Source organism: Vitis vinifera, chromosome 4, assembly GCF_030704535.1.
Source record: "Vitis vinifera cultivar Pinot Noir 40024 chromosome 4, ASM3070453v1".
NCBI lineage: Eukaryota > Viridiplantae > Streptophyta > Magnoliopsida > Vitales > Vitaceae > Vitis > Vitis vinifera.
Genome location: NC_081808.1, coordinates 3470795 through 3493562, shown reverse-complemented (window position 1 = coordinate 3493562; position 22768 = coordinate 3470795). Strand labels below are relative to the sequence as shown.

The following is a 22768-nucleotide window of genomic DNA, read 5'->3' as shown; positions in this document are numbered from 1 at the left end:
AAAAAATTGTTAGAAATGATTTATATCCGACTTTGTAAAAGAGAGATTTTCATAATTTCATCCACACAAAGTATTCCAATTTTCCAATTTGGTTTTTGTTTTCTTTTAAAAGGACTTAACAAAAGAAATTGGTATTTTTGCAATTTTATTAAAAAGGGAATTTTATTTGACTTTTATTAAAAAAGACTTTTTATTTACAAGTTTATTTTAAAAAAGGATTTTTTTCCTAGATTTTATTAAAAGAGATTCTTTTAAAAAGGACCTTTCAATTAAAATTTTATTTATCTAAAAATGATTTTTCAATTTTTATGAAGGAAATACATTTTTTTTTAACATATTCATTTATCACATATATTTCAATCCATATTTATTTTTTTAAAATTGATTTTACAAGAAAATGAATTTTTTTCTAGATTTATTTTATAAAAATAAGAAGAAAATTTCAATCTAAACTTTGAGATTTCAACAATTTTATCTAAAAATGTATTTTGCTTAAATTTATTAAAAAATGATTTTTAAATTTTATTTATACAAAATTATTCTAATCTTAATTTTATTTAAGGAAAATGATGTTTAAAAATTTATTTAGAAAAAAAATCCTTCAAAAATTTTATGAAAAGAAGGACTTTTGCAAATTTAGGATTTTTATAAATTATTTAGATAGAAGATTTTTACAAATTTATTCTAAGAAAAAACCCGAGTCAATTTTCATTTCACCCCAAGTTGATTTCATTTGGAAAGTTTATTGAAAAAATCTTACTTTTACTTGACTTTTACTAGGAAAGATTTGTTAAAAAGAATTTTATTTTTATTTTGTTTAAAAAAAAAAGTTTTTGAATTTTACTTAAAAATCTTTGCAATTTATTTTTCTAAAAAATTATTTCCATTTTATTAAAAAAAATCAAATTTTTTATTAAGTTTATTTCAAGAAAACATTAGGAGATATTTTATCCTTATTTTATTTAAAATTTTCCTAGTTTGTTTTAAAGATGATTTCTCTATTTCATTAAAAAAAAAAAAGGATTTTCAATTTTATTTAAAAGGAAAATTCATATTTTTATTAAAAGAAGGTTTTATATTTATATTAAAAGAAGATTTCCCGGTTGACTTTACATAAAAAAATCCAATTTTAATTGAATTCTTTTTTTAAAAAAACTGTTTTATAGTTTCATATTGAGAAAAAAGAAATCAATTTATTAAGATTTTATTTTATTTTATTTTTATTTGCAAAGAGGAATCAATCCCGTAAAGGTTTTTTATTAAGAAAAAAGCTTTTTAGAAAACAAGATTTTTATAAACTCATTTACAAAAATATTTCAATCCCTTTTTTATATTTACTAAATCTGATTATTCATTTATTTTTTAAAAAAGATTTATTAACAAAATTGATTTTACCTTTATTTCTGTTTAGTGAAACGATTTTCTTTTATTGAGGCAATTATTTTAAAATTTTCTCTTTCACTTTTCTAAAAATTTCTCATTTCTAGAACTCTTTTAATTTATTCCTAATTGTTTTTTAACTATCTTTACAATAATATTTTATCAAAATTTGCATAAATCATAAGCACTAAAATATGTTCATGTGGCTTGTTTACATAAATCATAAGTACTAAAATTTATTAACTACTGATTAGGGAAGATCAGGGAATTTACATAAATCAAACAACCCTTAAAAAAAGCCAAGAAATTTAGAAAAATAATGATAGGGGAATTGTACCTATTCAAATGTGTGGCTTGTTTTCCTTAGACATTAGCATAGTAGCAGCCAAAGTAAAAAACCCACCTAGAGAAGACAGTACTTTAGCATATATATAGATAAAAGTTAAAGACTGAAAAGAGAAGAAACAGTGAAGTACTTAAGGCTCACGGGGAGGAAAGCCAGAGACATGGTCGGGAAGAAGATAAAACTACATTAATAAAGCTCTGAAATTGCAGCAGAAAGCCCAATCCATTTCAGAGAAAAGGACCAAGGTTGGCTAAGCTTGTAAGAAAAGCAGTGAAGTTGTTTGTATGTATAAGGAAGGAGAGATAAATTATTTTTGTTTTTCATTATAGTTTTGAAATATTTTCTCATTTAGTATAAAATGTATAGAAAATAATATTAAGGAAACATGCATTGCTTCGGCATCTCTAACTATTCGGTTAGCATACCAACAACACCTCCCCAAGATAACACTCATCCCCACGTTTTTGCACCTTAGATCGCTTCCCTTTTTCTCTAAGGTAGAAAGGAAAACTTGCTGTTGTTGCCCAAGCTCCTTCTCGGACGCAGTTAAATCCTATGTCATACCTATCATTAGTTGAATAAATTGGCGAAGCACACCAGAATAAGTAGCATTAGTATTTAACTAAGAGAAGGCAATATCTGGCACGCTTACATACCTAATAGATAGTACAAAGAGTGAGGGTTGCAGCTAGCATATATACACTGCATAAAAATTCCAAATTAACATCAAGTGCCCCTCACGATGATATTCCAATTCATAACATTACCGAAGAACTCAGATGAGTTTATTTATTTATTCATTAATTGCCCATCTCTACTTTGCAACCCAGACGACATGGTCCTCAGGAAGGAAGTGGCAGATGGGAGCAGTTCCCGGCTTGACTTTGAGCAGTTGAAAGGCCAAATGATTGGGGTTCCATTCCATTGTATTTGCATGACACACTGCAACTGCTTTTGCTTTTGTCCCATCCCTGCCCACCAAGGGAACCATATAAGCCCTTGTGGCCTGGATCTTATGACAGTAAAACACTGCATATGGGTAATTCATTTTATGGCACACCACAGAGAAGTCGCCTCCCATCTTCTCCAAACCAGCTGCAATTCTGTACTTCATCTGGGACTTGTTTTCTGCCTCTGTTGAAACGGCCTTGACACCCTTATTCCCCAGCTTCGAGGTGCTGAAATCAATCATGGATTCTAATGAGGTTGCACAATACTTTTCCTCCCCTTTAATTCCAGGGTCCTCACACTCTTCAATCGTATTCTTGATTGTCTCAGCTTCTACTGATTCTGGTTTTATGGACAACTGGTCCAGAATTTCAGCCAACTTGTCTGAAGAGAAGGGTAATGAATTAGCTACTTGGTGAGGTAAGAAAGTAGCATTTGTAGTCTTGGTGAAGTGCAAGGTCAGCTTCATGCCGGGATGCATGTCCTTCTCCAAGAAGAAAATGGCCACATTAGGGTAGGCATGGAGCTGATCCTTTGTAGCAGCATAATGGTATGAGAAGGGCATCGCTGCTTTCGCTGGCTTAACTCCAGCATACATGTTCATAGCTCCTCCTTCTTTGCTGAAACCCATACTAGTGCCTTTCCCTATCTCTACAGGGGTGCTTTGGTCTTCCAGCAGGTCTGCATATTCGATCACCATGATGCTAAGAATCAGAATCCTGTAACACCCTCCTAAAATAATTTATGGCAAACTCTTAAACTTTCATAACCAACCTGGACGTAGACTATTCTTGACAGCTTGTGGCATCGGGGTGTTTGGAAGCACAGAACTCCAGTAAACTTCAGAAGGTAGATCAGCATCACCGGCTGTTAGAGTTAGCTGCAACTGAAGTTCAGATACATTATTGTTAGATTCTTATATTTTTAATTTATTTTTCTCTTAACACCCAAAAAGTGAAGAAAAAGAGTAAGTTAGCAGAGGAGTTTAGAAATTAGAAACGAATTACCAGGCCTCCAGAAAACCCACAAAACTTTGGCTTGGGAGTGTTTGGCAACACCAAGGGCCAGTAAAGCTCAGATCGCAGAGAAGCACGGCTTTCCACCACCACAAGCTGCCATAGTTTCATGCATAAAAGTTCAGTTACAAGAAATGAACTATATAGCCTATATAAACACTAGCTCTAATGCTCTTCTACATCAAAGTTAAGGAAAGCCCATCTACAGAGATCATGACAGCTATAATAAAAATGATGAACATGTTACAAACTCTGTTCCCTTTTCTGCATATTTTTTCAATATTTTCAGAAAAATATTTTAAAAATGCTCAGTAAAGTATAGTTTCATCTGGGCGTTGTTTTGATTTTCCAAAATATATAGAGAACAGGTTTAATTTTCAGTGCCAAATAGCACAACCAAGGCTTGTAAATAACTTAGTGCCTTATGAGTGTGTTAGAAGTAGGAAGGTAAGGCTCACAGAGAGAAAAGCCAGAATGGGAAGGAGGTAAAACTCCATGAAAGCTCCCAAACTGCAGCAGAAGCAATACTATATTTTATAGATCAGAGGGATGTGGCTAAGCTTGAATGGTAGGAACTGAAGTGAGGTGCCTCTACATATATAGGGATTCTTTCAGGGTAGCCATGTGATGAGGGAGAGTTATTGCAAACAACTAATCACCACTCATTTTTGAATGCTAGATGAAGCAACTTTCATAACATGAGTACATTATACCCTTCAATTAGGTAAGGGCAAAAATTTGCTAATGGTTCTTTAAGGTTGTGGCAAAAAAAATAAAAAAATAATAAAAAAATTATATATATATAGAAAGGTACTACAAAGACATGTTAATTGTGTGATAAATAATGAAAACTTGAAATTTATTTAAAAATTATGCAAAATAAAAAATATTTTAGTGTCGTTTATTTTCTAGATTTTACTAATAAATTTTGAAAGTTAGAAGAAAAATAAACTTCAACATATGATCTTTGAATTTAATTTTAAGAAACAAAAATAGAAATTAATATTGTAGCAAAAGTTTAATTTTTTTTTTCCGATTTCTTTATATTTCAAAAGTTTTTTTTTCTTCTAAGTTTTGGGATTAAAATAGAGGATTAAATACATTTTACCATTTTAATCTTTAGCGGTTTTATATTTTACTTTATCGCATTTAGAACTCAAGACTTTGCCCTCCAAATTCGTTATAGAGCAACACTTAATCCCCCAATTACAAAACTTTTTATTTTTTTGCACCCGATTTGATCAATGGATTAAACCTGGGTAAAGATGATAATTTTAAAGTGGACTTTTCCAAATGCCTTTGAACTATGACAATTATTAGTTTTGAATTTTAATTTTAAAGAGACATTTGTATATTTATTCAAGATTTTAAATGTAATTTTGACTTTGAATAACAAGTATTTTTCTTTATATTTCAGTTTTACTTTTTTACTTAATATGTCGTTTATTGACTTTTAATAAGTTTAGGTAGCAAAACGTTGTTTAATAACAAATTTGGAGGGCAAAGTATAAAATTTTGAATGCGATAGATAAAGTATAAAACACACTAGTAACCAAACATAACCTAACATCCTTTTATTCCCTTTCACTTTATTTTATTTTTCTTCCCTTCTTATCGACTCCAATGGGAAGGGAAGGAAAATAAAGTGAGAAAGGGACAGGATGTAGTGGGAGCAAACATGATTTCAGACGTTGCTTTTTTTCCCCCTTTTGTTTTTTCTGTCATAAAGATGGTAAAGATAAAGGACGATAAAGGATTCCATCCAACTTGATTAATTATTTTATAAACACTGGGCTCCATGCATGTCCCTTGTTCCAAAGCACACCAGATCATATATACAATATCCCACACGCATACATAGTTACATACAAACATAATACATTAGGGCGAGGGTGGCAGCAAACAACTCATAACTCATAAGTTCATTACATTACCGATCGAGGTACTAAAGATGGATTATTTTCTTTATTTATTTATTGCCCCTGCATTTCTATTTTGAAACCACCCAGATGATCTGATCCTGAGTAAGGAAATGGCAGATGGGAACTCCTGGCTTGACTTTGAGCAGTTGAAAGGCCAAATGCTTGGGGTTCCATTCCTTTGTATTTGTGTGACACAATGCAACTGCTTTCGCTTTTGCCCCATCCCTGCCCACCAGGGGAACCATATAAGCCCTTGTGGCAGCGATCTTGTGACAGTAAAACACTGCATATGCATACTCCATTTTATGGCACACCACAGAAACGTCACCTCCCATCTTCTCCACACCAGCTGCAATTCTGTACAGCGTCTGGGACTTGTTTTCTACCTCTGTGGAAACTGCCTTAACACCCTTATTCCCCAGCTTTGAGGTGCTGAAATCAATCATGGATTCTAATGAGGTTGCACAATACTTTTCCTCTCCTTTAATTCCAGGTCTATCACAATCTATAATAGTATTCTTGATTGTCTCAGCTTCTACTGATTCTGGTTTCACAGATAATTGGTCCAAAATTTCGGGCAACTTGTCTGATGAGAAGGGTATTGAAGTGGCAACTTGGTGAGGTAAGAAGGTGGCTTCGTTTGTATTTTTCATGAAGTCCAAGTTCATCTTTGTGCCAAGACGCATGTCCTTTTCCAAGAAGAATAGAGCCACGCTTGGATGAGCATGAAGTTGATCTTCAGTAGCAGCATACCTGTAAAAGAAAATAGGTTTTTTCGCTTTCGTTACTCCAACATACCCAGGCTTTTCCTCGTGGCCTGTGCTCACAGACACTCCTCCTTTGCTGACGCCTATATCAGTCCCTTTGCAAATTAAGAATCAGAATCCTGTAACCCACTGAGAAAACGATATATGACGAACTCTTAAACTTGTATTATAACCAACCTGGGCGTAGGCTATTCTTCACAGCTTGAGGCATCGGAGTGTTTGGAAGCACGGAATTCCAGTAAATTTCAGAAGGTAGATCGGAATCACCCGCTGTTAGCGTTAGCTGGAACAGAAGTTCAGATACGTTAATTCTTGTTACAATCTTATATTGAATGGTCTGTTATTAAAAATGCCTTCGAAAATATAAAAGGAAAATTGTTAAAAATTATGCAAATTGTGAACATATTTTTCTGCAAAACATCTCATTCCCAAGTTCCAAAAGCCATTAAAAATAGCTTCAAAGAAAATCTAGTTTCTTTTTCTTAATTAGAAAAGTATGTTAGAACTCCTTCCTAGTTATAGAGAGCTAGCTTTTCACCTTTCCCATTTCAAACCAGATATAAGGAATTTACTAAGAGAAGCTTAGATGGCTAGGGGCTCATGAACCTGTGACAGAAAGCTACAATACCGAATTTAATCAGAGAATGAAACCTTTTTATTTTTTATTTTTTCACAACCACCAAAAAAATAAAATAAAATAAACGAAATTAAAGAAATGGAGCAGAGGAATTTAGGGGTAAGAAAAAATTTAGCAAGCCGCAAGAGAACCCACAAAACTTTGGTTTGGGAGTGTTTGGCAATACCAAGGGCCAGTAAAGCTCAGATCGCAGAGAAGCATGGCTTTCCACCACCACAAGCGGCCATAATTCAGTTGCAAGAAGAAATAAGCTAGCATTAGCAAATATATACGATGACTTAAAATAAAAAAGATGAAGATGCATGTTGCCAACTCCGTCCATTTAAATTTGCATATTGTTTTTTTCAATATTTTCAGAAAAATATTTTGAAATTGCTCAGTAAAGAATAGTTTCATCTGGGCTTTGTCTTGATCTTCCAAAATAGAGAACATGTCTAATATTTTTCCTGCAAAATAGTAACGTAGTGCATGCTTTATGATATGCTCGGTGTATGTAAAGTTGGAAGTTAAGGCTCACAGAGAGAAATGCCAGAAGGGGAAGGAGGTAAAACTCCATGAAAGCGCTTTAACTGAAGACGAATGTGGCTAAGCTTGAATGGAAACAATTGAAGGGAGGGGCCTCTATATATGGGGGCCAGGACTCCTTTGCAGTAGCCATTTGATGTGATGAGAGAGAATTATAACCACTCATTTTGAATACCTGATAAAGCTACTTTAACAGCATAAGTGATAAGCTCTTTAATCTAACATAATTAATTAAAAAGTGATAAACCTAGCATAAGTGACAGTATATTAGAGTCATTCCTTCTCCCTTTATATATATATATATATATATATTTTCACATTTTAATAAAACAATATATATTATAATTTAAAAATAATAATATCTAAGTTCAAGTTTCAACAAGTTACTCATATCTTCAACTCACACCAACTCGGGCGCCATATATTTTTCTAACCCAACCCCAAGTCTAACCTTAATTCATTTAAATATTTTCTATGCTAGTCGAAACCCTTATTCATTTAAACCTTAATTCTAACTTGAACAATATTTAAAGATTTATTTATTTTTGAATGGAAGACTTCATATGCTAAAATGAATTTGATATAAAACTCAAACTTTTGAAGCAAAATTATTAGGGAGAGGTGTAAAATAATGGAAAGTATTTTTTTTTTCTTTATAAATATAACAGATTCTTCTATTCATGAACGTAGTTGTGATATATATTAAAAATAAATAAAACGAAAATGGTGGAAATGAAATAGGATGAGTGGAGAGGGAAGGGAAATAAAGTGAAAATCAAAGGTTGGTTTATTGTTTATATATTAATAATGAAAGGAGAAAGGGACTAATCCCATCAACTTGATTAATTACTTTGGAAACATTGGGCTCCATGTGCTTTGTCCAAAAGCAGGTGGTGCTTTACAAATTCAATTATAGAGGTGGAGACACCCACCACTGTTATCTACCTAGAAAAAACCATCCGACATTGTACAAATTTAACATAATTCAATATTTTTTATATTAATTATAATAATTTTTAAAATTAGGGTGACTCTAATATATAGCTTAAAATAACTGTGAAATTGTAAAGGTAACCTCTTCCTTTAATTTTGTTGAAAAATGATCACCCTTTTTGAATATTTTTATCCCTTTTTATTTTGTTTACTTTTAAAAACATTACCTTCCCATTTTTTTTCCTAGACAAATTAAGTGTAGATCCCAAAATTTATCCTAAATTCATTTTTTCATTGATTTTGACCCAATTTTATCCTTAGATTTCAAATCTAATTATATTTGATTCTTTTTATTTTATTTTTTTATTTATTTTTTTCCATCTTCAAACATCTCCACTGCTACTCTCTCTTCTTTTCTTTGAAATTGAGTAAGTTCTCATTTCCTTATTTATTATTTATGTATTTTTATTTTCTTATTATAATTAATTTTTTATCTCTACAGTGCATTATTTATGAATATAGAATTTGAGTTTGTGAATATATTGTTTTTGTCGGTTAATTTGAGATATTTGGATTAGGCCAATTATATATTGTTTATCCTATTTGGACTTGAATCTATTGCTTATTGGTTATTTAGTTGGGTTATTGAATTGAGCTTGAGACATTATTTCCTTTGACCTTGTATATTATTAATGTGGATTTGTTAATTGATATGAATTTTGGACTCATTTTTTGTTGGTGAAATTTGTTAAATTAATTGATAATTTATATGGGTTCTCAATTGAATTATTTAATTTGGGCATGAGATAATATTGTAATATATTTTTGTTACATTTGGGCTTTACACATTAACTTGAGTTGATTTTGATTGTGGATTTGGGTTTGTATGTTAAATTAGGCTTGAATTATTGGATATTAAATTTTAGTCTAATGAAATTTATTTTAATTTATCATGTTTTATTAGGTTCTGCTTGTATTTTGGTTATTAATTTGAAAATTTTGAACTGAGGATTATGACATGTGGAATATTTCTATTGGGTTATATTTGTTAATTTGGGCCCATTTTATTGGTGAAATTTATGATACTAATTTAAAGTTTGAATTTGGGCTTTAATATTTATTTTGAACTTTGTACATTTTTTTATATTTACATTTGCCTTATTTTTGTTTTGAATAGGCCTATTCTACTACTTACCTTGGTATTTTGTTGGCTGAGCATGAATTCATGACACATGGAGTTTGGAGGCACATGAAGATATTGAACTTGTTGTAAACTTATTTGAATACACGTTTTATTCTCACTTTTCTATTGGTTCCTGTAAATATTTGTTTATAAAAATTTATTGAGTGTGTATATAATTGAATATCAAACAAATAAGAAATTTTATTTAAATAAGATAAATAATTCAGTAAACATGTTTTAATAAAATAATAGTTTTAAAATATTATTCTTAATAAAATATATTTTTTATTAATAAAAAATTCAAATTAATAATTATCCGAAAATTTCTTTGTTCAATAAAAATTGTTCCGAAAATTGTTTTGTAAATGAAGTTGTCCAAAAAATTAATTTTTAATAAAATTATCCAAAAAAATGTTTTTTTAATGATAATAGGAAGAGAGTTATTTTTGCAAATTAAAGTTGTAAAAATCATTTTCTTAATAAGATTGGATTGACTTTTTAATATTTTTGTAAATAAAGCTATAAAAGTCTTTTTTTTAATTAAAATTTCTTTTGCAAATAAAGTTATATTTTTTTTAAATAATTTGTATAAATATTATTCTTTGATTAAAGTTAATATTTAGGAAGCTTGGGAGGTATTTTTATATTATTTTGACACTTTAATATTGTTTTGTAATTAAAATTGATATATAGGAAATTTAGAAAAAGATATTTAAATTCTTTTTAGTTTATTTTTTAATAAGAATTTATAGTATTATCTTTCTAACAAAAAGATAACTTTATAATATATCTGGATCATCCATTAATTTATTGACTAGGCTAGGCTTATAAGAAAAATCTAAGCAAGTAATTGTGAAACCAACTAGCCTTGGACATTGACCATAGTAGACAAAGATTGCCATCAACTCAAAGTTTGAATTTTTTAGTAGAGATATTTTACTCCCAACTTCTGAGCTCTCTAAAAGATCACAAGGAAAATAAAGTGAGAAAAGGGAAATGATGTTGGTGGGGGAAAACATAATTTCAAATGTTTATTTATTTATTTATATATTTATTTATTGTCATAAAGATAGTGAAGATAAAGGATTTGAACGAAAAAAAGATATGTCATGTCCCAAAACCTATTCCATGCGCAAAAAAAGATATGTCATGCCCCAAAACCTACTCCATGCATATGATGGTCATTTCACACCTTAAGCTCGAAGGCTTAAAGTGGAAACAACATAAATATTATTCTTATAACTGAAAATTACCAATTACCAAATTCATGTTCAGAGTAATAAAATAAATAAATTCTATAGTTTTCAATTTTCAACTTTAAAAATTAACACATCAACTAAAGTGTTATTGTCCAAGTAACTCCAAACTCAAATAATTCAATCAGGAATTAAATTTTAATGTCTAAATAAGGTCTAAGTTTGAATCAAAATTATAATAAAGAAAAATCCTTCAGCCTAGCCATCACTACTCACTCAAACTGAAAGTACTTGAAAAATTATCAACGAAGAGACATGAGCTCAAAACCTAATAAAAAACATTAATATAGTTTCCACATAGAGAAACGCTAGAAGGGGAAGCAGGTAAAACTCCATGAAAGCGCTTTCATTGAAGACGAATGTGGCTAAGCTTGAATGGAAACAACTGAAGGGAGGGGCCTCTATATATGGGGGTCAGGACTCCTTTTTGCAGTAGCCATTTGATGAGATGAGAGAGAATTATTACCAGTCATTTTGAATACCAAATAAAGCAACTTTAACAGCATAAGTGATAAGGTCTTTAATCTATCATAATTAAAAAGTGATAAACCTAGCATAAATGACAATATATTAGAGTTATTCTCTCTCTCTCTCTCTCTCTCTCTCTCTCTCTCTAACCTTTGGAATACCAGATAAAACAACTTCAAGGGCATAAATGATAAGGTCTTTAATCCAACATAATTAAAAAGTGATAAATCTAGCATAGCATAAGTGGTAAAGACCATATATATATATATATATATATTATAATGATGGTAAATATTAACCACCAAACACCATCCCTACCCATCTTCTTTTATTATTAATATTATTATATTTTATTTATTTTTTTTCTTTTCACAATTCTTCATTTTCCACAAGCATGCATTCTTTTTTCTTTTTCTAATATTTTCTAATCCCTTAAGCCACATATAACAATATATTTATTTACTTATTTATTTTAATTTTAATTTTAAATTTTATTACTTAGATCTATTTATCTAAGAAATTTTGAATTTTCCTATTTTCATCAATAGAACAACCTATATTCCTAATTTCAATATTTTGACCTAAAAATTTTAAAATAAGTTAACCCTAACCGAAATTGAAATTTTCCAGAGAATCATTTTTTTTTCAAAAACTTAAGATTTCCCAATTTCTATCAACAAAACCACCAATAATCCCAAATTTTCAATATTTTGATATTAAAACAAATTAAAAAAAATAACTAACTCTAATCTAAATTAATTTTTTTTTCAAAGAATAACTCGTGTGTTCAGAATTAACTAACGAATATAATATATTAATTTTGGGTTAGAATCTTACCTGAAAAAAACCTAAACTTCAACTCTAAATCTCTAACTCTTGAGCCCTATGATCTCCAATTCTCTACTTCTAATTGATAGAGTTTTCTGAATGAAGAAAACAAGACGAAAATCGAATTTATACCTAGGATTTTTAATTGTAAAATGACTCTTTCACCCTTAATGAATTTAATTAATTATTTTATAAATTACTACTTTGCCCCTAGATTAAATTTTGGGGTGTTAAAACAGGTTGGCTCATTGCGGGGCAAAGGACTAATCCCATCAACTTGATTAATTATTTCGGAAACATTGGGCTCCATGTCCTTTGTCCAAAAGCAGGTGGTGCTTAATGAGTTCAATCATAGAGGTGGAGACACCCACCATTGTTATTTGTATATATATTCGTCTCAAACTGTCTTCTTGTAGGTGTTTAAATATAATACTATGTGCATGTTTAGCAATCGCTGCAATGGGTAGCAGTAGCACTAAAAGGGGGAAAAAAAAACCAAGGAGAGTCACTCATTACTGAATAATACTGCACATAGGTGATAGGACACACATTCCTCAACCCTTGCAGTTATTCATAGCACACAATATATTACAGAAATGTAAGCTAGCCAACAATTGGGTTTGAGGCTTAGTGAGAGTTTCAATTGTTTTGGCTATGTTAGCATGTTGTTGTGAAGTAAGTGTGTTTGTTATCATAATAGCATGATGGCATTAGAATAATCAATAGAAACAATGACCATGTCATGCATTGCCTTGGAAACATCACTACGAAATGTTGGAGTAGTCCTACTTCTAGGCTCATTGTCTTCTGCAGAAGAAAATAACTCAGAGTTTGAAGGCTCTTTCGGAATAGAGGTTGGGTGTGGTACCACTCACTCAATCGTGTGTTTTTTCTTTTACCTCCAACAAAGCTAAAGAGATGTTTGGGTTCTTGGGAGTAGTTCCTTCATGATTTGTAGTTTGATCAAAGAAAGAAATAACTAGAGTTTGTTGTTGGAAAGTTGCTTTTGCGTTGCTTTGAGTTATTGGGTTAGAACTTTTTCTAGACTCCATATAGATATTTTTTGTTTGAGAGATAGAGATTGTCTCATTGGGTGTATAAGAAATTTGTACAAGAAAAATTAGTAGTGAAATTGAAATTTAATTAATTTAAGGAATGATGTACAATCTCTATATGGTCCTCTAATTCTTCTAAAATGAACTTGAATTGAGTCTTGATTTAGTTTAGACTTTGGCTTGGCTCACATTTATTGACAAATGCTTAATTAATCTCATATCAAAGATGCTACAAACTTAGTATCTCTTAATCTTCAAAACTTTTGAAAAACTTCTTTAATTTTGGGGGCAAGCTTTTTTCACTTTTCTCAAGTGTGGTAGTCTCCCAAGGCCTATCATTGTGATTTTGAAAACGAAGGAAGCCACCTATTTATAGAAGTTAAGTGGAACATATTTAGATAGTTTTACCACCCATCATAGATATTATTCTTTGATTAAAGTTAATATTTTGGAAGGTCTGAAGGTATGTTTGTATTGTTTTGAAAATTCAATATTATTTTGTAATTAAAATTAATCTTACTTCTTAGCTTATTTTTTAATAAGAATTTATAATAGATAACTTTATAATTTATCTGGATCATCCATGAATTTATTGACTAGGCTACATTTATAAGAAAAATCTAAGCAAGTAATTGTGAAACATATATTTACCAACTAGCATTTTAGTAGACAAAGACTACCATCAACTCAAAGTCTGATTTTTTTTAGTAGATATATTTTACATCCAACTTCCTAGTTCTTTAAGAGATCCTGTTTGGGCTCTTTTCATCTCCATCATTTTATTCCCTTTCTCACAAGGAAAATGAAATGAGAAAAGGGAAAGGATGTTGGTGGGAGAAAACATAATTTCATATGTTTATTTATTTTTGTCATAAAGATAGTGAAGATAAAGGGTTTGAAGGAAAAAAGGTTAGGTCCATCCAACTTGACTAATTATTTTATAAACATTGGGCTCCATGCACGTCCCTTGTCCAAAAGCCAGTGGTCTTTTACATACCAACTTATGAATTCTTCAATTATAGAGGTGGTGGTACCCACGACAGTTATTGACTTCGCTCCAAGCATTGATGAGAAGCATACCAGAATACATACGATATCCCACACGCATACAAGCATACATACATAACACATTGGGAGAGGGTGGCAGCAAATAACTCATAAGTTCATAACATTACCGATCGAAGAACTAAAGATGAGTTATTTTCATTATTTATTTATTGCCCATGCATTTCTATTTTGAAACCACCCAGACGATGTGATCCTTAGGAAGGAAGTGGCAGATGGGAGCAGTTCCTGGTTTGACTTTGAGCTGCTGAAAGGCCAAATACTTGGGATTCCATTCCATTGTATTTGTATGACACACTGCAACTGCTTTCGCTTTTGTCCCACCAAGGGAACCATATAAGCTCTTGTAGCCGGGATCTTTTGACAGTAAAACACTGCATATGCATTGTAATCTTTTAAAAATGATGAACATGCATGCATGTTGCGAACTCCGTCCATTTAAATTTGCATATTGCTTTTTTCAATATTTTCAGAAAAATATTTTGAAAATGCTTTGTAAAGAATAGTTTCATCTGGGCTTTGTATTGATTTTCCGAAATAGAGAACATGCTTAATTTTCCTGCAAAATAATAATGTAGTGCATGCTTTATGATTTGATTAGTAAAGTTGGAAGTTAAGGCTCACGGAGAGAAATGCCAGAAGGGGAAGGAGGTAAAACTCCATGAAAGCTCTCTAACTGAAGAGGAATGTGGCTGAGCTGGGATGGAAAGAGCTCAAGGGAGGTGCCTCTATATGGTGGGGCCAGGACTCCTTCGCAGTAGCCATTGGATGTGACGAGAGAGACTTATGAATTATCACCACCAGTCATTGTGAATGCCAGATAATGCAACTTTAATACCATAAGTGTGTGACACCCTTCACCCCGGCAAAGGTAAAATGGGAAATGATTGCAGAATAAAGTGAAAATGAAGGGACGATGATGGGAGCGAACTGTAATTTCAGTAATGAAAGGAGAAAGGGACTAGTCCCATCAACTTGATCAATTATTTTGGAACCATTGGGCTCCATGCCCTTCGTCCAAAAGCTGGTGGTGCTTTACAAATTCAATGATTGAGGGGATTGTCCAAGTTTAACATAATTAGATACATCACTATATTAATTTTAATTAATTATAATAATTGTTAAAAGGGCGATTCTAATGCAGAACTCAAAATAATTATGAAGTTGTAAAGGTAAAGGTATCCTCTTCTGGTGGGTGTGTTGATATAATAGTAAGTGCATGCTAAGCTGAATGATAGAGAGAGTCACTCATTACTGAATAATATTGCACATAGGTGGTACGACACACATTCCTCAACCCTTGCAGTAATTCAAACCCAAATTTTGGCCATTTTCCTCCACCCACAGGAAAAAAAAAAGTAAATAAACAAATGAATTTTCTTTTTTTCTTTTTTTTTTTAAATAAAAATATGAAATCCATTTAGATAAAGTTGAGATTTTTATTTTTTAAATAATCCGAAAATCATGCCATTAATAAATTGAAAACCTTTTGACCGGACATTATCCTATTTTTTGTGTGTTTAATTTGATTTTTTTTTAATGTAACAAAATTAAAACAGCTTGCAAAAATTCTTAAATAAAATGAAAAATCTTTTTACTTAAACCATGAAACAATAAAAATCCTTTATATATATATATTTATATTTCTTTTTGAAACCATCAAAATCTCTTTTTTAATAAAAATAAAAATAAAATTATAACCTCCCAATTAAAATGGAATTGAAAACCCTTCTTTCCTTATAAAATTGGTAAAATTATCTGAATAAATTTTGCTTAATCCGAATAAAAAATTCGATTGGAATTCTTTTTTTTTTTTTTTAATTTTTTTAATTTGATTTTTTAAATAATAAAGTTGAGATCTTTTAATAAAATCCAAATAGTTTACGAAGTTCACTTAATAAAATCAAGAAACTTTTTTTTTTTTTTTTTTTTAAGCCAAACATAGAGAATTTCTTTTTACTTTCTTTTTTTTTTTTTTATCAAATTAAGGATAAAATAAATTATTTTCTTAAAATTAAAAAGAAGAATTGAATTCTCTTTTGTAAAAGTTATTTTCTATCAAACCTTTTTTTACCAATATATTTAAATTGAGTTTTAATACTCTTGTAAATAAGATTGAGTTGAAAAATACTTTGTAGATGAACTTATAAAAGGATTTTTTTCTTTAAACAATTTGTAAAAGTTATTTTTCCTAAATAGAAATTAAATTGTAATACTTTTATAAAATTGTAGTTGAAATATGCTTTTAAGCACAGTTGATCTTCCTCCTCTAGTTGGCTATAAACTGTGTCAAGGACTATGCATGGATTTACATGCTTTTAAGTAAAAATCAGATGAAGCATTTCAAGCCTTTCTTAATTTCAAGTCTCAAGCTGAGCTTAAAATGGGTCGTAAAAGAAAGGCTATACAAACTGATAAGGGCGGAGAATATCTTACCTTCACACATTATCCTTTCTCAAATGACATTATCCAGAGAACCTCATGTTCCTACGCCCATAAACAAAATGGAACAACTGAGCATAAACATCACCTCATTGTTGAATAAGGACTCACCCTCCTAGTACAAGCCTCTCTACCCATCAAACATTGTGATGAGGCCTTTGCACATGCATTTTTCTTACTAACAGGTTACCCGCTCTGGTTCTGGAGAATAAAACTCCATTGGAACTCTTTTTCAACACACAACCTGATTACTCTCAACTAAAAGTGTTTGGGTGTGTATTCCACCCCAACCTCTGACCTTACAATAAGACTAAGCTTCAATACTTGTCCATTCCATGCATATTCCTTGGCTATAGTTGTTAGGAATTCCCTATCCCTAGATCTAGTAGGCGTATGCATCTATCCATAGGTATGTATAAATCTATCACAATGAAATAAAATGGTAGCAAAAACTATTATTAATTATAGATCTAGAGATATAGTATTCATACCTAAATCTGAATGTTCCCTTATCAATTTCTCACGCGATGAAGAACATGTCTGAATAGTTTGGGAGTCGTGTTCACCCAAGATTTTCTATATGATAACTTAAACCATAATCTTGACACTCCAAAATGTGGGCTTTGAAATTGTGGAAACCTATGTTCTCTCTTTGAGATGGAAGACAACTGTCTAAGGCCATGGAAACCTTAGCCCTAATTTTTAAAGGGCATTTATAAGATTTTCTTACTAGGTTTAAGTGACTTGAGTTTTGGTTACTTAATCTACCCTAATATAAGTCATAATTGATTAATTAACCACACATGACTATCTAATTAATCAATTAGTCCAATCTAAAGACCTTGTTCATTATCTCCTATACAACTTTGTGTAATTACCAAAACTCTTTAATGCACAAGAGTAAGCTTAAAGTCAATCCAACCCTCATAAACCATGCCAACACAATGCATGAGTTCATAGCAGAGACCATTAAGACCTATAGGAGTATTGACTCTCTTAGAATCCAATTATGAAGTTAATTCAACATTCCATTATAGAAAATCAACTGTACTTCAATACCCTATGTAAATAACAATGAGATGGAGCTCTGATCCATGACCTACTATCTACTATATGTAGATTCCCCATGAATTGGTGTCTGTGAATCTCACTTTTTCACTCAAAGAGTTGCACCACTATTTTTCTCTCAATTATAGGATAAATGGAATGAGGAGAAGAGACCTCTATTTATAAGCTCCTACCACCACCAATTTTCCACGTAAATCACATCTTATTTTCAAATATAAGTGGCAATACATGATTCAAATTAGGTTGTGTCTAGAATTTCCTTATCCAACATTCTTTATATATATCATACATATACATAGACCGAGATTTGGTATGTGTATTCCGTGTCCTTAAATCAAGGACTCCACCACCAACATGAGAATAATAAGTTTTTCATCAATATTTTTTTCTCAACTACAATCTTGAATTATCATAGATGTAGGAGAAAAAGTGATATTACAATTTAAAGTGTGCTAGTGGTTATTCTATGACATAGGAATTGAGGTTAGGAATGATAATCTAATAAATAATTTGGATAATGTACCTTACGGTCTCTAATAAATAATTTGGGTTATTTACTTTATGGTATCTGACACCAAATTCATAACTTAAAGAATTAACTAGGGTTAGAAAGTAAAATTTAATTAATAAGAAGCCTTTGAAGATTTCTTGCAAGAGCAGAAGAATTATAGACACTTTCGGACTCATCAAGCTTTAGAAGTTGTTGGAAAAATTGACCCAGCAAGGAAGGAGAGAATTTTGCAACGACTGAGCAGCATGCATGTGTATATACCACTCATTTTGAATAACTGAGAAAAGCAACTTTCATAATTAAACTATATCCATAAGCTAACAAAGGGAAAAAAAAAATTAAGAAGAAAAAAGACAAATATATTTAATGCTTTTTCAATTGATACATAGACTGAGCTTTCCATATAAGGAAAGCTGAAAGCCTGAAATATGCTTCTGTAAAGCAACACTTATATGACTATGCCCGCGTATGAATGGAAACATGGTTCATATTTTGTTTGCTTTGCTATTTCTAACAACAAAAAACATATAAAATAATTTAGGTTTTGCTTGGTAATTATTTTTAAAAATATTTATGAAAAAATAGTTTTTGAAAACAATTTTTAAAATTGTTTTCTAGTTTTTATAGAACAAAAATCTATTTAGAAACCTAAAATATTTTTAACTCATTTTTAATATTTTTAAAAATAATTTTTATATTTAGTGTTTTATTTTTAATCATTCAACGTGTTTATATAATTATTTATTAAAACAATCCTCAAAAAACAAATAAAAACAACATAAAATAACTAAAATGTATTATTTAAAAACATTTTGTTTTTTGTACTTAAAAACAAAAAATAGAAAATTATTTTAAAAAACAATTCTCAATCATACTAATAGGTTCTGTTACTTCTATGAATAAAAGAAATATTTTGTTAATAAAAATTTTATTAAATAAATTTTTAATGGTGGTTTATTTTGAGATGTTTAAATATTTTGGACTCTAATGTTTAACTAAATAATGGTGAATCTACAATGATACTTAATTACAAGTTCACTTACAACTCTACAACAAAAGTTAATTTGATTATTATCAATTAGTTTGTATTAGTTATTTGAAAAAAAAAATATTAAAAGAATTGCTAAATTCTTTTAGAAATAATTTTTTTTTTAAAAAAATCATTATAAAATATATTAAAATTATTGATAATGTTATTTTATATTCTTTAATATGCAAGACATAAAATTATTTAATATAAGTTTCTTATTTACCATTCATAATTTTTTCTAGCTGCCTCCTCATGACAATTTCTGCCCCGCCATCCTAAAAAAAAAAAAATTACTTTCTATTAGCTAACAAGTTATCAAAACACTTCTAAAAGTAAAATTTTAATATAGACATTATGAGATTACTATTGATAAAAATATTACAAGCTTTTTAATATGCTAGAACTTTTTTTTTGATAAAAGCATTACAAGCCATAGTTTCATATATGTAATCTCAAACTGTCTTCTGGTGGGCGTTTAGATATGATACTCAGTGCATGTTTAGCATTGCAATTGCTGCAATGGGTAGTACTGAAAGGGGAAAAAAAGGGAAAAAGGGAGAGAGTCACTCATGGCTGAATAATATTGCTCATAGGACATACATTCCTCAACCCTTGCAGTTATTCAAAGCACACAATATATTACACAAACTGCAAGCCAGCAATTGGGTTTGAGGCTTTCTGCGGATGGATCTCTGCCTAGTTTGGAACCCACACAAAATGACCATTGGGAAGGAAATGACAGATGGGCCAAGTTCCTGGCTTAACTTTGAGCACTTGAAAAGCCAAAGCATTTGGGTCCCAAATCGAAGTGTCCTCATGACATACTGCTAAAGCTTGAACTCTGGTTCCATCAGCTCCCACCAATGGAACCTTGTAAATTTTTGTCATGTGAAATGCATGGCAAAGAGCCACAGCATATGGATAGTTCAGCTGGTGGCACACCACTGATTTCTCTCCAAGCATCTTCGCTCCCTCTCCAAATTTATATTCCTGGATTTCCCCTTCCACCACATTTGGGAGTGCTCGAATGTTTTTTCCAAGCTTTGAAGTGCTGAAATCGATTAGGGACTCCAACGATCTCGCACAGTACTTCTCTTCTCCTTCTATAGCCGGTTTCTCACATTCTTCTATTGTTTTCTGTATTATCTTGGCTTCTGCGGAGTTTTCTTTCACTGAGAACTGATTCAAAATTTCTGGTAGCTTGTTTGATGAAAAAGGTATGGATTCAGCAACTTGCTGGGGCAAGAAATGAGCTGCACTTGAGGTTTTTGTGAAGCGCACCATCATTTTAGTCCCAGGATGCAGGTCTTTTTCCAAGAACACATTACCTGTACTGGTACCATCTTGGTGTCCTTGTTGCATGTTTGGACTATTTTTGCCCGCGCTTACAGAACTTCCGCCTGCTTTTTGAGGATTTCCATAGACCCTCTCGTATTGCATAGTTCTACTAGGCTTACCAGCATTGATATCAGTGCTTCCACTTGCTTTTCGAGGATTTCCGTAAACAGTCCGATATGAGGCAGTTGGGCTAGCCTTGCCAGCATCAATAGAACTTTCACCTGCATCTCGAGGGTTTCCATAGGCTGCATAATATCCGGCAATTGAGTTGGCATCCTTGTGGGCATTGATGGAACTTTCACCTACTTTTTGAGCGCTTCCGTAGACTGCATCATATCCGGCAATTGAGCTAGCATCCTTCTGAGCATTAATAGAACTTCCTCCTGCTTTTTGAGGGTTTCTATAAACTGCATCATATCCGGCAATTGGGCTGGCATCCTTATGAGCATTAATGGAACTTCCTACAATTTTTTGAGGGTTTCCATACACTGCATCATATGATCCGGTGATTGGGGTAGCATCCCCTTGTTTTTTGGGGTTTCCGTAGACTGCATCATATGGTCCGGTAACTGGAGTAGCAGCTCCTTGTTTTTTAGGGTTTCCATAGACTGCATCATATGATCCGGTAACTGGGGAAGCATCTCCTTGTTTTGTGGGGTTTCCATAGACTGCATCATATGATCCGGTAACTGGGGCAGCATCTCCTTGTTTTTTGGGGTTTCCATAGACTGCATCATATGATCCGGTAACTGGGGCAGCATCTCCTTGTTTTTTGGGGTTTCCATAGACTGCATCATATGATCCGGTAACTGGGGCAGCATCTCCTTGTTTGTTGGGGTTTCCATAGATTGCATCATATGATCCGGGGTAGCATCTCCTTGTTTTTTGGGGTTTCCATAGACTGCATCATATGATCCGGTAATTGGGACAGCATCTCCTTGTTTTTTGGCGTTTCCATAGATTGCATCATATCCGACAAGTGAGCTAGCATCCTTGGGAGATTCGATAGAGCTTTCATTTAACTTTTTAATGTTTCCATGAACTAAATCGTATTGATCAATTTGGCTAGCATCCTTGTGAGCATTTATAGAACTTTTCGCTGCTTTTTGAGGGTCAGTGGGGATGGTCTTGTCAGCATTGGTAGAACTTCCGTCTTTTGTTGTGTTTGCAAATTCAACAATTTAAAAGGTTAATTATGATGACGATGATAATAACTTGAGAAATAATTAAGGACACATATTTTCTAAAGCCACACATAAACCCATGATTGATGGTGTAACTTAGGCCATTTAATTTGTTGCATTATGCAGCAAATATTTTATCAAAACATGGTTATTGATAATTTCACATGATTATAACTCATTTATACTCGATGTTACGTACATTTTATTTTTCAAATTCGTCATTACCTATAATCCCCATAATTGACATAAATATTAAAATAAATAAATCTCATCTCTACTCAAGTTATTTTTTAGTCTATTATGGTCATTCAAACTAGCAATAGTTCTCAAACAGGTTTAGAACTCATTTGATATTTGATAAAATTTTAGGAAATATCTTTAAAAATATGAAAAATCATTATTGAAAAAATACTTATAATATTTTGTGAAGAAATATTTGATAGATGATTCTCATAAATACATTATTCAACACACTATTACTATGAGCCAACAAAAGAGGAAGTTGGAAACCAACCAGGCTGCATTAAGAGATTCCGCATAGCTTTCGGGAAGGGAGTGTTAGGCAAAGCCGACTTCCAATCAACCTCGGAAGGTAGAGAATAAGCATGGCTGACCACCACCAGCTGCCACAAGTACTTCATGCCATATATGTAAGTTATATTCCATCAAATATAAAAACGAAGTGTTCAAGAAAAGGTGGAAGTGAAGGCTCACCAAGAAAGAAGTCAGAATGGGAAGGAGATGAAACTCCATTAAATCTCTGAAACTACTCCAACTCGTACAAAGCTAGCCGCCTAGAACCCAGAATGGAAAGTAAGGAAGTTCATGGCTTCCTATTTATTGTTGATTTCTTCTCTCACTCATGT

The 22768-nt window shown here is 31.5% G+C and overlaps 4 protein-coding genes across 9 annotated transcripts; all 4 read right to left on the bottom strand.

Annotated features, from left to right (window-relative positions):
- Positions 1-2309: 2309 nt before the first annotated feature.
- LOC100249127 (BURP domain protein RD22) lies at positions 2310-4366 on the bottom strand. The gene is made up of 4 exons (XM_002284398.4): positions 4149-4366; positions 3682-3786; positions 3449-3560; positions 2310-3355 (listed from the first exon to the last, which is right to left on the bottom strand). Exons 1-4 carry the CDS (start codon positions 4185-4187, stop codon positions 2541-2543), a joined length of 1071 nt encoding a protein of 356 aa, XP_002284434.1. The 5' UTR covers positions 4188-4366; the 3' UTR covers positions 2310-2540.
- A 1080-nt stretch (positions 4367-5446) lies between these two features.
- On the bottom strand, positions 5447-7686 carry LOC100252668 (BURP domain protein RD22). Of its 6 annotated transcripts, none has more exons than XM_010650245.3 (4): positions 7534-7686; positions 7152-7219; positions 6557-6662; positions 5447-6474 (listed from the first exon to the last, which is right to left on the bottom strand). In XM_010650245.3, exons 2-4 carry the CDS (start codon positions 7215-7217, stop codon positions 5681-5683), a joined length of 966 nt encoding a protein of 321 aa, XP_010648547.1. In that variant the 5' UTR covers positions 7218-7219; positions 7534-7686; the 3' UTR covers positions 5447-5680. The 6 variants fall into 6 exon arrangements, with proteins under 6 accessions (XP_010648547.1, XP_010648548.1, XP_010648550.1 ...); XM_010650246.3 differs by having other exon boundaries at positions 5447-6462; positions 7534-7596; XM_010650248.3 differs by having other exon boundaries at positions 7183-7219; positions 7534-7596.
- A 12378-nt stretch (positions 7687-20064) lies between these two features.
- On the bottom strand, positions 20065-21293 carry LOC104879006 (BURP domain protein RD22). The gene has a single exon (XM_010650239.3). The coding sequence runs from the start codon at positions 20818-20820 to the stop codon at positions 20077-20079; it is 744 nt and encodes a 247-aa protein (XP_010648541.1). The 5' UTR covers positions 20821-21293; the 3' UTR covers positions 20065-20076.
- Positions 20849-22543, bottom strand: LOC100257812 (uncharacterized). The gene is made up of 3 exons (XM_010650507.1): positions 22413-22543; positions 20914-21619; positions 20849-20860 (listed from the first exon to the last, which is right to left on the bottom strand). Exons 1-3 carry the CDS (start codon positions 22541-22543, stop codon positions 20849-20851), a joined length of 849 nt encoding a protein of 282 aa, XP_010648809.1.
- Positions 22544-22768: the final 225 nt, after the last annotated feature.

Excerpts from the sequence above, each read along its gene's own strand:
- LOC104879006 (XM_010650239.3), bottom strand. The coding sequence starts at position 20,820 with ATGCAATACGAGAGGGTCTATGGAAATCCTCAAAAAGCAGGCGGAAGT.
- LOC100257812 (XM_010650507.1), bottom strand. The coding sequence starts at position 22,543 with ATGAAGTACTTGTGGCAGCTGGTGGTGGTCAGCCATGCTTATTCTCTA. Across the intron at positions 21,620-22,412 it reads CTCTTAATGCAGCCTGGTTG|TCTATGGAAACCCCAAAAAA; the intron begins GTTTCCAACTTC and ends CATATGATGCAG.
- LOC100249127 (XM_002284398.4), bottom strand. The coding sequence starts at position 4,187 with ATGGAGTTTTACCTCCTTCCCATTCTGGCTTTTCTCTCT. Across the intron at positions 3,787-4,148 it reads CCATTCTGGCTTTTCTCTCT|CTTGTGGTGGTGGAAAGCCG; the intron begins GTGAGCCTTACC and ends AAACTATGGCAG. Across the intron at positions 3,561-3,681 it reads GTGGGTTTTCTGGAGGCCTG|TTGCAGCTAACTCTAACAGC; the intron begins GTAATTCGTTTC and ends TCTGAACTTCAG.
- LOC100252668 (XM_010650245.3), bottom strand. The coding sequence starts at position 7,217 with ATGCTTCTCTGCGATCTGAGCTTTACTGGCCCTTGGTATTGCCAAACA. Across the intron at positions 6,663-7,151 it reads CACTCCCAAACCAAAGTTTT|CTAACGCTAACAGCGGGTGA; the intron begins GTGGGTTCTCTT and ends CTTCTGTTCCAG. Across the intron at positions 6,475-6,556 it reads GAAGAATAGCCTACGCCCAG|GGACTGATATAGGCGTCAGC; the intron begins GTTGGTTATAAT and ends TAATTTGCAAAG.